This window comes from Vulpes vulpes, chromosome 7 (genome assembly GCF_048418805.1).
Source record: "Vulpes vulpes isolate BD-2025 chromosome 7, VulVul3, whole genome shotgun sequence".
Classification (NCBI taxonomy): domain Eukaryota; kingdom Metazoa; phylum Chordata; class Mammalia; order Carnivora; family Canidae; genus Vulpes; species Vulpes vulpes.
Genome location: NC_132786.1, coordinates 79153761 through 79166617, shown reverse-complemented (window position 1 = coordinate 79166617; position 12857 = coordinate 79153761). Strand labels below are relative to the sequence as shown.

Sequence of the window (12857 nt, the reverse complement as noted above, 5' to 3'; positions counted from 1 at the left end):
CTTTACAGCAAGAAATTAACCAATGAGGGAAAGGTATAGTTAGTGAAATAATCTAAAAATAGTCATAAGTTATTTTTATACCCTTACTCAGTAAATTTTTGCGATGGACTGAACAAAGGAATTATTAAAACATTTATTACAGTATGTCAATTCCTGTCAAGGGGGAGTATGGCCAATATGGCCAATCAATCCCACTGATTACAGCTAAAACTCTGGACAAAATACAATAAGCAACTACATGAGGACTAAAAAGTAAACAAAAGCAGTCATATTGTAGAAGGAAGTCAGACTTGAGAGGCCTCTTTAAGGGGGTACATTTATCTTCTTTTTCTCAAAATGTTGCCTGAAGGATGAACCTCTAATCACAGAGTTGGCAGCAATTAGTGGAGTCAATGGCTAAAACTCCTATATAAATCACAAAGGAAATGGTGTAATTCAAGATATTCAGATAACAGAAATATCTAGGACTGAAGGATCATTGTCCCAATTCAGACTATTCTGAAGTCCATTTCCCTTTCCTATTTCAGCTATGTTTTTTACCTAACTGTTCAGTCATTTTCATTTTAAAGTAGTGCTTTGTCTTGTGTCCTTGAATGTACTTCTGTAACTTTACTTTTTTTAGGCAGTAATTAGAACATTTCCCTTCAGAGGGTGCATTTGCCTTCTTTCTCCTAAATAAATCCTATATAAATCACATATTTCTGGCTAGAAATAAATAAGAAAGAGGTTCCTATAGTCCAAAGAATATGAAGGGAATCCATGGACTATGGATTGTCTTTCTTTTCTTTACAGTTCTACCCTGAAGGGTAGAATTATGAAACTGCAGGTGCCTTCAGCAGCTAAAATTGAGAACCCTGACTTTCTGAACAGAGGAACTAAGAAAAGAGTCACTGTGGGCTGAAGAGTGAAGCAGAAACTGCAGAAAGTAGCAAGCTGGAGAAGGGGATCCCTAACTCCCTATATAAACCCACATAAGAGCCAGTCTTAACTTCAAGGCTTTGAAAATAAAACTAAGATTTAAAACCACTGCCCAAGTCTTAGACTAACCTATAAATGATGCATCTACAGAACAAACAGCAGCATACAAATCTTTGAAACCCAAAACTGAGGCTGGAACTACCATGTACAGAAATTGAGAAGTAGTAATAACAGTTTGAACAAAACTCAGTGACTGTTTGCTAAAACAATCACACACACACCCACACACACTCTCACACCAATCATGACAGCAACAAAATCATCTTCCAGAGTACTGTAATAGCTCTGAAGTCTACTTACAATAGTTAACATAAGTCAATAATTATTTGACATTATTAAGAACCAGTAAAAACATCAATTCTTGAGGGAAAAGATAATTGGATACCAACCCCAAGGGAAAAAGATCAGATGACAATTTTGATGTAAAAATTATCAGAAAAAGACTCTAAAGGTAAACGCCCTTAAAATGATGGAAAGATTTAAGTTATCAACAGAAAAACCACATATGTGTATACTCGTTCACACACACACATACACACACATAAAAAGAAATTGTAGAAGTGAAAAATACATGATTTGAAGTACAGAATTAACTGGATGGGCTTAAAAATACAACGTAGATGACAAAGTGAAGTGTTAGTGAACTGGAAGACCGATGAACAGAAATCTTTAATTAGAAGAAAAGAGAAAAGAATGGGGAAAAAATAAAGAGAGTCTCAAGGACCCAGTAAGTACCTTGTATTCTAGCTATAATTAATAATTAAAAAAAAATCTAAATTTACTGTTACTGGAAATATAGAAACAGAAAAAACAGGACAGTGAAGAAAAATAATTTTAATGAAATAGCCTAAACTTTCCAAATATAAGTTTACAGACTTAAGAAACTTAGGGATCCACAAACAGAATCATCTCTAAGTAAACCGTGCCTAGGCATATCACAAGCAAACTGTTGAAAACCAAAGATAAATTAAAAATACTCTAAGTACATAGAGAAAAATGATCATTATATATAAAAAAAAAACCTGAAGGACTGTAGATTTTTCATCAAAATCATGGATGTCAGAATATAGCTATAGAACACCTGTAGAGTACTGACCTAAATAATTTTTTATTCAGAATTTTTTATCCAGTGACAAGATCTTGCAGGAATGAAGGCAAAATAAAGACATTTTCCCATTCTCTTCTACATGACTTTTTTGAGCAAAAAAGGATATAACACTGCCTAGTGGGTTTTTCAATAAATGCAAAATTAACAAAAATAACTATACCATAAGGACTGGTAGGGGACGATAAAAGGGCTCAAAAAGTTTTAAGGCTTCTACATTTTATTTGAATGGAGTAAAATATAATTCTAAATAGACTGTGAAAAGTTACACAGGTATAGTTTAACCTAAGCAACACTAAAATAAAACAAAAAATTAAAAATGGATATAGCCAAAAAGTCAAAAAATAAATCTTCAAACAATCTGAAAAGCAGCAGAGGAATAAATTGCAAAGAACACCAAAAGAAAAATATTCATATATTTGCAGGCCTAAATTAAATGATACTAATAATTATTAAGTATGAATTAAAACATACCAATTAAATATAGAGATTGCTAATAAAAATAATAAATAACTAATAAAAAGACAACTTCCAAGTATCTATAAGAAACCCACTTTAGGGAATGCCTGGGTGGTTCAGTGGTTGAGTGTCTGGCCTTCGGCTCAGAGTATGACCTGGAGTCCCAGGATCGAGTCCTGCATCGGGCTCCTTGCATGGAGCCTGCTTCTCCTTCCTCTGCCTACATCCTGCCTTTTTCTCTGCCTCTGTGTCCCTCATGAATAAATATAATCTTAAAAAAAAACCCACTTTAAAAACAAATACATAGGCATGTTAAATGTAGAAGGAAAAAAAAAGACAAACCATACAAACACTAATCAAAAGGAAGGTGGCATGGTTATAGTGTATCTTCAGAATCTTTAGAACAGAGACAGAGAAACATTATATACTAACAAGGTCAATTCACCAAGAAGACATAGGAATATTAGACGTGTGCACATCTAAGAAGGCTCAGAATGCACGAATCAAAAACTATGATGAGCTAGATGGAAAAATACACAAGCCCACAATTTATTTGGCAACTTAATACTCCCCTCTCTTTCTGTAATGGCTAGAATAAGACAGAATATCAGTATGCAAACAAAAAAGCTATACAATCTGACCTATTAGACATCTATAGAACATTCCGCCCATTAACCTTAGTATATACATTTTTAACTGCACATGGAACTTGCATTAAAACAGACTATATTCTGGGGGCACCAGGGTGGTTCAGTGGGGGTAAAGCATCTAACTCTTGGTTTTGACTCAGTTCATGATCTTTGGGATGTGAGATCGAGCCCCATGTTGAGCTCTACATTCTACATTCAGTGCAGAGTCTGCTTGAGATTTGCTCCCTTTCCCTCCACCTCCCCCTCGGTCCTTTTCCACTCTCCCTCCACCACACATGTACTTACTCTCTCAAATAAATACATTAAAAAAAAAAAAGTACGATTGTATTCTGGACAATACAAATCTTGACAAACTTAAAAGAATTGAAATCACACAAAATATATGTTCTGACGATAACAAAACAGAAATCAGCAAGAGCCCATTCATTGCCCGTGGAAATGCAAAATGGTACAGCCATTTTGAAAGACAGTTTGGCAGCTTCTTACCAAATTAAACATATTCTTACTATATAATCCAGCAATCATGCTCCTTGGTATTTATCCAAATATGTTGAAAACTAATATCCACACAAAAACCTACACATGGATGTTTATATACATAATTCTCATAATGTCAAAGCTTGGAAGCAACCAAGACGTCTTTCAGAAGGTGAATGAACTGTGGCAAATCCAGACAATGGAATCATCCAGTAATTAACCATAACAACAAAGGAGCTATCAAGTCATGAAAAAGACATGGAGAAACTTTAAATGCCTAACACTAACTCAAGAACACAACCTGAAAAGACTATATATTCTAGGACTCCAAAAAAAAAAAAATGACATTGAAGGAAAAAGCCAAGTTATGGAAAAAGGATAAGTAGTTGTTAGGAGTAAATGAGGGAAGAAGAGATAAATAAATGCAGCATGGAACAATTTTATGGGAACTATTCTGGAGGATACTATGATGGCAGACATGTCCCTGTTCATTTATGTGAACCTATACAATGTACAATACAAAGAGTGAACCCTAATGTAGACTATGGACTTTAAGTGATGATGACCTGTCAATAAAGATATATCAATTTATAACAAATGCACCATCGTGATATAGGATGTTGACCGTGGGGAAGGCTGTGTGTATACTGAGAGGTAAGGGGTATATGGGAATATCCTTGTCTTCTACTCAATTTTACTATGAACCTTCAGGGGCTATGAAAGAGTGTGTACATATATACAGATATAGATCTCTCTATCTATCTGTATATATAAATATATAGATAGGTAGATACAGATATAGATCTATCTATCTATATAAATATATAGATAGGTAGATAAAGTTCTACATAAAATGTGTGGGATTGCAGTAAACAGAACTCAAAAAAATTTACAGTAGAGCTATTCTTTGAAAAAATTAAATTGATAAAAACTCTATCCCAAATGATGAAAGAGGAAAAAGAAAAAGAATAATGATTTCAGGAATGAAAAACAAACATTAAAAGGTTAATAAGGGAATATTACAAATACTTTTGCCATCAATTTGACAGCTTAGACAAGTACGAATTCCTTGAAAAACAAACTACCACAGTACACTCAATAAAAAAATAACCTGAATTTCTTTTATCTAATAAAAAAATTGAATTCGTAGTTGAGAATTTTCCAACAAAAAAAAATTCCAGGACCAGATAACCTTCTATCAATTCTATCAAACATTTAAGAAATAAAACCGACCACAAAAACTTTTCCAGAAAATGTAAGTGGAAATATGTTCCAGCATTTTACGAGAGCAGCATTACCCTGACTCTAAAACCAAAGACATGAAAAAGTAAAAGACAAACATTCCTCGTGTATATATACGCAAAAAAAAAAAAAATCCTCAAAATTTCAGGTAAAACCAGAAAAGAAAAAAAAATCCAAGCACTTTAAATAGTTTAGCAAAATACATTCATTCGACATTTTTTAAAGATACATGCTAACTAGGATATTAAATACAATATAATTAATGTCTTAAAATTTCTATGTATTAGTGTGCAGATTTATATATGGCCATTCAAGACCAACAAATCCATCTTTATTGAAGAGTTTTTTAGTACTTAACAAACCAGAAAATTTCCAGAAACATTCTTACATACAGAAAAATTTTGAAGCATTAGAATCAAATTCACCAGTTATACATTCTGGATTACAGATATTTGGTATTCTCATCCTTTCTTGTTTAAGAGAAAAGTAAGATCTGTTTCACGGCTATTTATCACACTTTAATTTTTATCTCATGAGGGCAAATATTCCTAGTGCCAAACACCTAACAGGACTGAGATCTGTTGAATATTGACAATTGCATGTGCAAAACCAAAATATGCCTGAATACTTTCCCTTTTTAAGATTTTTTTTTTTTTAAGAGTGAGAGTGTGCAAGTAGGGGGAGGAGCAGGAGGGAAGAAAGGGAGGGAGGGCGAAATATCTCAAGCAGACCCTGGACATGCATGGGGCTTAATCTTATAACCCTGAGATTGTGATCTGAGCTGAAACCAAGAGTCAGATGCCTAAACTGAGCCACCTAGCAGTCTCTCCCTGAACACTTAAAAAAAAAAAAAAAAAGTATTTGAGAGTGAGTAAGCAGGGGGAGGGGTACAGAAAGAGAAGGAGAGAATGACTCTCAAGGGGACTCCCTGCTAAGTGCAGAGTCTGACCTGGGGCTCCATCCCACAACCCTGGGATCATGACCTGAGCTAAAATCAAAGAGTCTGACGCTCAACCTACTGAGCCACCCAGGTGCTCCCATGAACACTTTTAAAACTATGAACTGTGACCTATTAGCAGATTTAGTATCAATTTAAGGTGTTTTTAAGATGACAATAGAATAATATAGAAATACTGGCATGAATCATATTAAGGATCAGCAATATTTCATGAGACTTGTTTCAGATATACATTTATATATATAGCATACAGACAGAAATGATACACCGGTGCACTCAGAAACCATAATGTCCTTGTGAGTTTACATTTATTTCTATATACAATCCAAAATATCTGCAAAGCGCAGTAAAGGTAGTTTATATGTATTTAGCTTACTTCAAATAAGGAATACTCACCCAACATTTTATAAAAATTTGGAAACAGACATTTGGAGGGTTTGGGGTGTTTTTTTTTATACTTGTAAATAAAAACATTGAAAGTACTAATAGTTCAAATTTAAGTCCTAAGTAATTTGCCGCTTTCTACAAATTGTTCCTATCTTATATAAATGTGTATTAAAAATATAAAATTCATAAAGACTTTAAGTATCTGTGCATATGACATGCATATATATGGAGGTAATCATGATGTAAAATGTTTCTTATTGTAAAATTGCTCAAGAGTTCAAAAGATAGTCCAAATGTCAGTCTTACCAGCAAACATGCTTTACTGGCAACCAGAAGGTCTTTCATCTACCTATTTTACTAAGTTACTCTCCTATTTAATAATTTCTCAATAATTTTCCAAACCCTTTCAGATAAACTGTAACTCGTTTATATAGTGTGCAAGGTCCTATCTGAACTTGCTAATTTTTCCTGCTTCATTTCTTATTGTTTTCCCACTCAAAAATGTATCATATTATAGAAAATTTCCCAAACATGCCAATTTACTTATGGCTACATGTCTTTATATACACTCTTATAAAATTTTCTTTTTAGATTTTAGTCATTTAAGGATTGAGGGAAGAAAAAGCAGACCACAAAAAAATACACTGACATGAAAACCATGAGAAAACTAAGAGATGAGAGAAGTTGCAGAAGAAAACAGGTAAATTAAAGGAGGAAATGAGCAACTGCTGACAACCAAAATGACTGGTTTTAAAAACAATTAACTCCATTTGGCAAATCAGTCAATAGCTTTCTACCTCATAGGTTCAAGAGTGAATGGGAAGCATAAAAGTAGAGATGTGGGAAGTCAGGATGATACAAATATTGGACAGTAATTAGGGAAGGATATAGATTACAGAGATTTTATTGTATTTAAAGAACGGAGAGCCTCGATTCTCTGTAGAGGCTTTAAGAAGGAAGCTAATGTTTGAAAAGGAAGAGACAAGATATAGCAACATTAAGTCTAACACTGCAACGCCTGATGCACTTACTTAGCAAACGTTTTGAGGTTAGGCCAGAAAGTCATAGTGTGCATGTGTAGCAAGATTTTGTTATAACGCTGTCTGGGGCAATTGAAAGAAGCATATTATACATACTAGAAGCTTCTCAAGATTTAATCTAATTATTCCTTCAGAATGAAAAAAGTATCTGGTAAAAAGCAATAATAGCAATCAAAGAAGAAAAAATAAATCTATGCCATCCTCCCAGGAACAATTTTTTACCTTGTGAGTTAAATAACAGAAACATGAACACAGTACAAAGGCTTACCCTTAAGATATTCTGGCAGTAATTATTTTCTACTCAATAAGAAACAAAACACCTTTATCACTTTAATTAGTTTAAAAATCAAGAAAAATAACATACCACATCTTTTATAGAAGTGCTTGATTTCTTAAGTAAATATAGTTCTTTTTTCTTCTGTTCAATGTAGTATCTAATGTCTTCATTAAACAAACAAACAAAAAAAAAGGTTAAAGATTAGCATTTTTCCTCTGGAATTAAACACTGCTATTTTCTTAATACCAGAGTTAGGTGAAAAAATTGCCACTTTAGGTATCTCTTGCTATCAGAATTCCCCTTGTGTAAAACCAGGAACCAAGAGCACAAATTAATATTTTTAACAAATACTATCAAAAACTGATAAAATTCTTACCATCAATATGAAGAATTTTTACTCCCCATGATAAAGCATTTGATAATATACTATTTGAAGGAATAAAATCCTGTAAAAAAAAAAAAAAAAAAAAAGGTTTAACAGTTTTCCTAGAAAATTACTGATTTAAATGAGTTAAATTTTAAAAATTATTTGAAGGTTAATGTCACTGAGGCAAGTATTCAGAATAGACTCTATATAGTTACAAAAGCAATCCATATATGGTTTTTCTTTTGGAATTTCTAAGTTAATCCTGTTTAATATATTCCCATATACTTGAGAGTTAACATTAACTGTAGCCATACAGTTAACAATTTTAAGAAATTTCATTTAAAAATGCAAAAATGCCGTAAGCTTCATACATCTCCAGTAATATTTTAAAAGGCCACAAGATGGAGATGTTTCTTCATGAAAAGTAGATTCTGTTCTTTGTAAAATGAAATACATGATGATATTTAGGCTTTTCCTATTAAATATGAGGAAAGGAAAATTTCATAATAGTATATTATTATGAAAGTTCTTAATAACAGTATACTGTAAATTTTTAAATTTCATACTTACATGGTCCTTGATAGCTTTTTCAACTAATAATTTTCCTCTACTCAAACACACCTATAAAAATCCCAGAGATCAAACATTAAAAAGTTACAATTCATTGGGGAATAAATATAAAATAGCTAGACTAAATTGATAAAATAAATTTTAATTATAAAATTTAAAATAGACAAAATTTATTTCTACAAGTCTTAATGACTATCAACACAATAAATGTATAGAAAAAGGCAATTTCCCTAGGGCCTTTATAGTAAGTAATAAGCTCTATTAAAAAGTTTGCTCTTTTTTTGGTAAAGCAACTAAACAATTGAATGAAAACAAACCAGTTCTGTAGTAAAATGTCTGTAAAGAGTAAGTTTAGATTCTAATTTCATATTCAAATGAAGATGTGAGAATATGACTAAATCAGACATATTATTTTTATATGGTACTTCACATTTTAAACAGAACTCTGAAAAGCAACTAAAATGATACAAAAGCAACCATTTGGAAATAGTCACTAGTATAATCTCAGTTCTCCAAAAAAGCACTAAAGTGAAAACATACATAAGCCTTCCTTGACTTTTCTTCTTGTAGGTATTTCTATTTTTCCCTCTCCCCAATTTATCTTTCACTCTATTTTCTAACTTGTCAATGAAGTAACAGAGATATAGTATCAGTAACTAAAACAGGGGCTGGCAAATATTTTCTGTAAAGGGCCAGATAGCACATGTTTTAGACCTACGCATCTGTCCTATCGAATACCTCCTTTATAGCAGGAAATCAACCAGTTAATATGTTAAGTAAATTAACAGGTCTGGCTGTATTCCAATAAAACTTTATTTATGGATATTGATATCTGAATTTAAATGTCACAAAATACTTTCAATGTTTGCGCAAGCATTTGAAGATGTAAAAACCATGCTTAGCTCAAGGCTGTAAAAAAAAAAAAAAAAAAAAACAACTTGGCCCATGCCATAGTTCGCTTACTCCTGCTGTGAAACAAAAGGTTTCCACTTCTACTTTAAATAATAATATGCTGTTACTTGCTAGTTGTTTGTAAATAACTCTTAAAAATAAAAGCCATCCTAAAAGGCAAAAGTGTTAATTTAGCAGAATATAACCCCAATATTAGGAGAAAAATCACCTTTCCCTAAGACAATAACCTTATTAATGATTGGAAAGCCACCCATATGTAGATACTGTTCTACCTAAGTAAACTCTGCATCCAGTCTACTCTTGAAAATCATGAGATCCTCAGGCTACATACAGCTTTTCTGAACGTCTCAAAGTACACTGAAGAGACTTACTGAATCTGGAGATTTAAATGAACTTCCATCATGGCTGGGATGAGGTGAAGTGGTTTCTGCAGTATATGCAGATTCTGGACTTGGTACAGGAGAAATTCTTCCCAATGTTTGTGCAAATTTAGCTTCCTTTTTATTTGAAATAAGGTAACTGATATCTTTGCTAAGAAATTCTTCAACTCGCTAAAGGAAAACAAAGTATTTTCAAATAAGCCATATAAACCATTAACTATTTCATATTTCAGGTACAGTGTAAAATGCCAATTTGATACATTTCAATATTTTGTAAATTAATGTTTTTTTATATAGTATTCTGAATTTGAGTTCTGAGGAAGTACAATGGGAGTTCCAATAACAACCAGCATATGCTAGATACTATTTTTTTTTAAGATTTTATTTATTCATTCATGAGAGACACAGATTGAGAGAGAGAGAAAGGCAGAGACATAGGCAGAGGGAGAAGCAGGATTCTCGCAGGGAGCCCGATGTGGGACTCAATCCCTGATCCTGGGATCGGGCCCTGAGCCAAAGGCAGAGGCTCAACCACTGAGCCACTGGGCGTCCCTAGATACAATTTTTAAGTACTTTATATATCCCAATTAATTTAATCCATATAACAGGGCAGCCCAGTGGCTCAGTGGTTTAGCGCTGCCTTCAGCCCAGGACGTGATCCTGGAGACCCGGAATTGAGTCCCACGTCAGGCTCCCTGCCTGCATGGAGCCTGCTTCTCTCTTTGCCTGTGTCTCTGCCTCTCTCTCTCTGTCTCATGAATAAATAAATAAATAAAATCTTAAAAAAAAAAAAATCCATGTAACAACCCCATGGTATATTACTAATATCCACATTTTATGGAAAAGAAAATTAAAGAGAAGTGATATGACTTGGTTGAGGTTACATCATAGCAAATAACAGAATTTGAACATACACATTCTGATCCAAGTCCATGCTCTAATGCACTACTGTCCAGTAAAACATACTATAATGATGTTAATGTTCTTTATCAATAATGTCCAATATGGTAGCAACTCGCCACATGTGGCTACTAAGCACTTAAAATATAACAAAGGTAACAAATGTGATTGTGCAATTGAATTTTTTACTCAATACAGTATTCATTAAATTTAAATAGCTGATGGCTGTAATATCGGGCAGGATAGTTCAAAATCAGTTAACATCTTTCTATAAGACTTTAACAGGAAGAAGGGGACCTTCACTCTCAGAGTATGACTGAAGATAATTTCCCTACTAAAATGTTTGGAAATCCCTGCTTGTATCCTGAATTTATAAATACAAGTACCAGGTGTCAATGTTATCAAAGATCATTCATATTGAATGGTAGGAAAATTAAAGCAGAAATAAATCTGTTTGCAAATCATTAACTATTTGCATAAATGAAAGATTTCTAAAATATTTTAAACAGCTATATATTTAATTTCTATTGGATCTCATCACATAAAGGGTAATACTAAAAAAATGAAGTAAAGTATTTAACAGATAAATAAATTCCATCTAAGTGTTAAGTAAATTTGCTGCTTATACCAGTGGCCCTCTTGCTACTTCTTTTTGCTCTGAGTAGCATTTTCATCAACCAGTAAACAAGATACCCACATTTACTTATTTCAAGGATTATAAATGGGCAGAAGACGTGAACAGACATTTCTGCAAAGACGACATACACATGGCCAACAAGCACATGAGAAAATGCTCTGCATCACTTGCCATCAGGGAATATAAATCAAAACCACAATGAGATACCACCTCACACCAGTGAGAATGGGGAAAATTAACAAGACAGGAAACAACAAATGTTGGAGAGGATGTGCAGAAAGGGGAACCCTCTTGCACAGTTGGTGGGAATGTGAACTGATGCAGCCACTCTGGAAAACTGTATGGAGGTTCCTCAAAGAGTTAAAAATAGAGCTACCCTATGACTTACAAGGTCTTACAAGGGCCAACAGGAATATAAATGCACAATTTACACATTAAACGCTTTCTTCATTTTCATAATTATGTGGCCTCAGCACCGCCAGAGGTTCTAATTTTTCAAAAGGAACCACTCTCCCATATTTTTTAAAAATTGTGATAAAAATACTTATTAAATTGACTATTTTAACCATTTTTAAGTATGCAATTCAGTGGCACTGAGTACAAGTACAATGTTGAGCAACCATCACCACTACACATTTCTAAAACTTTTTCATCATCCTAAGATAAAACTCTATTAAACAGTAACTTCCCATTTTCTCCTCTTCCCAGCCCCTTTTATGTTCTACTTTGCTTCTACAAATTTAACTATTCTAGATAATTTATATAGGCCAAATCCTGTATTTGTCTTTTTGTGTCTGAGTTATTTTGCTCAGCAGTGTTTTCAAGGTTCATGAATGTTTTAGCAAGGGATTACTTTTCAAGGTTGAATAATATTCCATTGTACGTATAGACATTTTGTTCATCCACTGATCTGAAGATGAAAATCAGGGTTGTTTTCACCTTTTGTCGATTGTGAATAATGCTGCTATGCACGAGTATATGAGTATCTCTTCAAGGCCTTGCTCCAATTGTTTTGGGTATAACTTGTTTTCCATAGCAGTTATACCATTTTACAATTCCACCAACCCACAAGGGTTCCAAACTCCACACATCCTTGCCAATACTTACATTTTTTGATACTAACCATCCTAACAGATGTGACATGGTATCTCCTTTTGGTTTTCATTTTTATCTCCCTAATGATTAGGGATGGAGAGCCATCTTTTCATGTGCTTGTTAGCTAAGCGTACGTCTTCTTTAGAGAAGTGTCTATTTGAGTCCTTTGCTCATGTTTTAATTGGTTGTTTTTCAATGTTGAGCTATATGAGTTCTTTACCTATTCTGGATATTAATCACCTATCAGATCACCAATATAACATAGTTTCTTGCTATTTCCCTCCATCTAAATCCCAAGCTCAAGTCACATTGTAGTAACTAGCAGTTGCTCCCACTATACATAGATTAACTTCAAATATATTCTGCCCTCTATTTAGTTTGTCCATTCTACCTGATATATTCCTACTAGACTTTCAAGACTTA

At 33.3% G+C, this 12857-nt stretch overlaps 1 protein-coding gene across 4 annotated transcripts in view; it reads right to left on the bottom strand.

Moving 5' to 3' along the window:
* The window catches only part of DBF4 (DBF4-CDC7 kinase regulatory subunit), a 36012-nt gene that overhangs the window by 18204 nt on the left and 4951 nt on the right, over positions 1 to 12857 (bottom strand). For all 4 annotated transcript variants that reach the window (XM_072764174.1, XM_072764176.1, XM_072764177.1 and 1 more), the window contains exons 3-6: positions 9794 to 9973; positions 8511 to 8561; positions 7950 to 8019; positions 7661 to 7737 (exon numbers count right to left, since the gene is read on the bottom strand). In XM_072764174.1, the coding sequence (XP_072620275.1) occupies positions 7661 to 7737; positions 7950 to 8019; positions 8511 to 8561; positions 9794 to 9973 (378 nt within the window). The remainder of the gene's footprint in view (positions 1 to 7660; positions 7738 to 7949; positions 8020 to 8510; positions 8562 to 9793; positions 9974 to 12857) is intronic.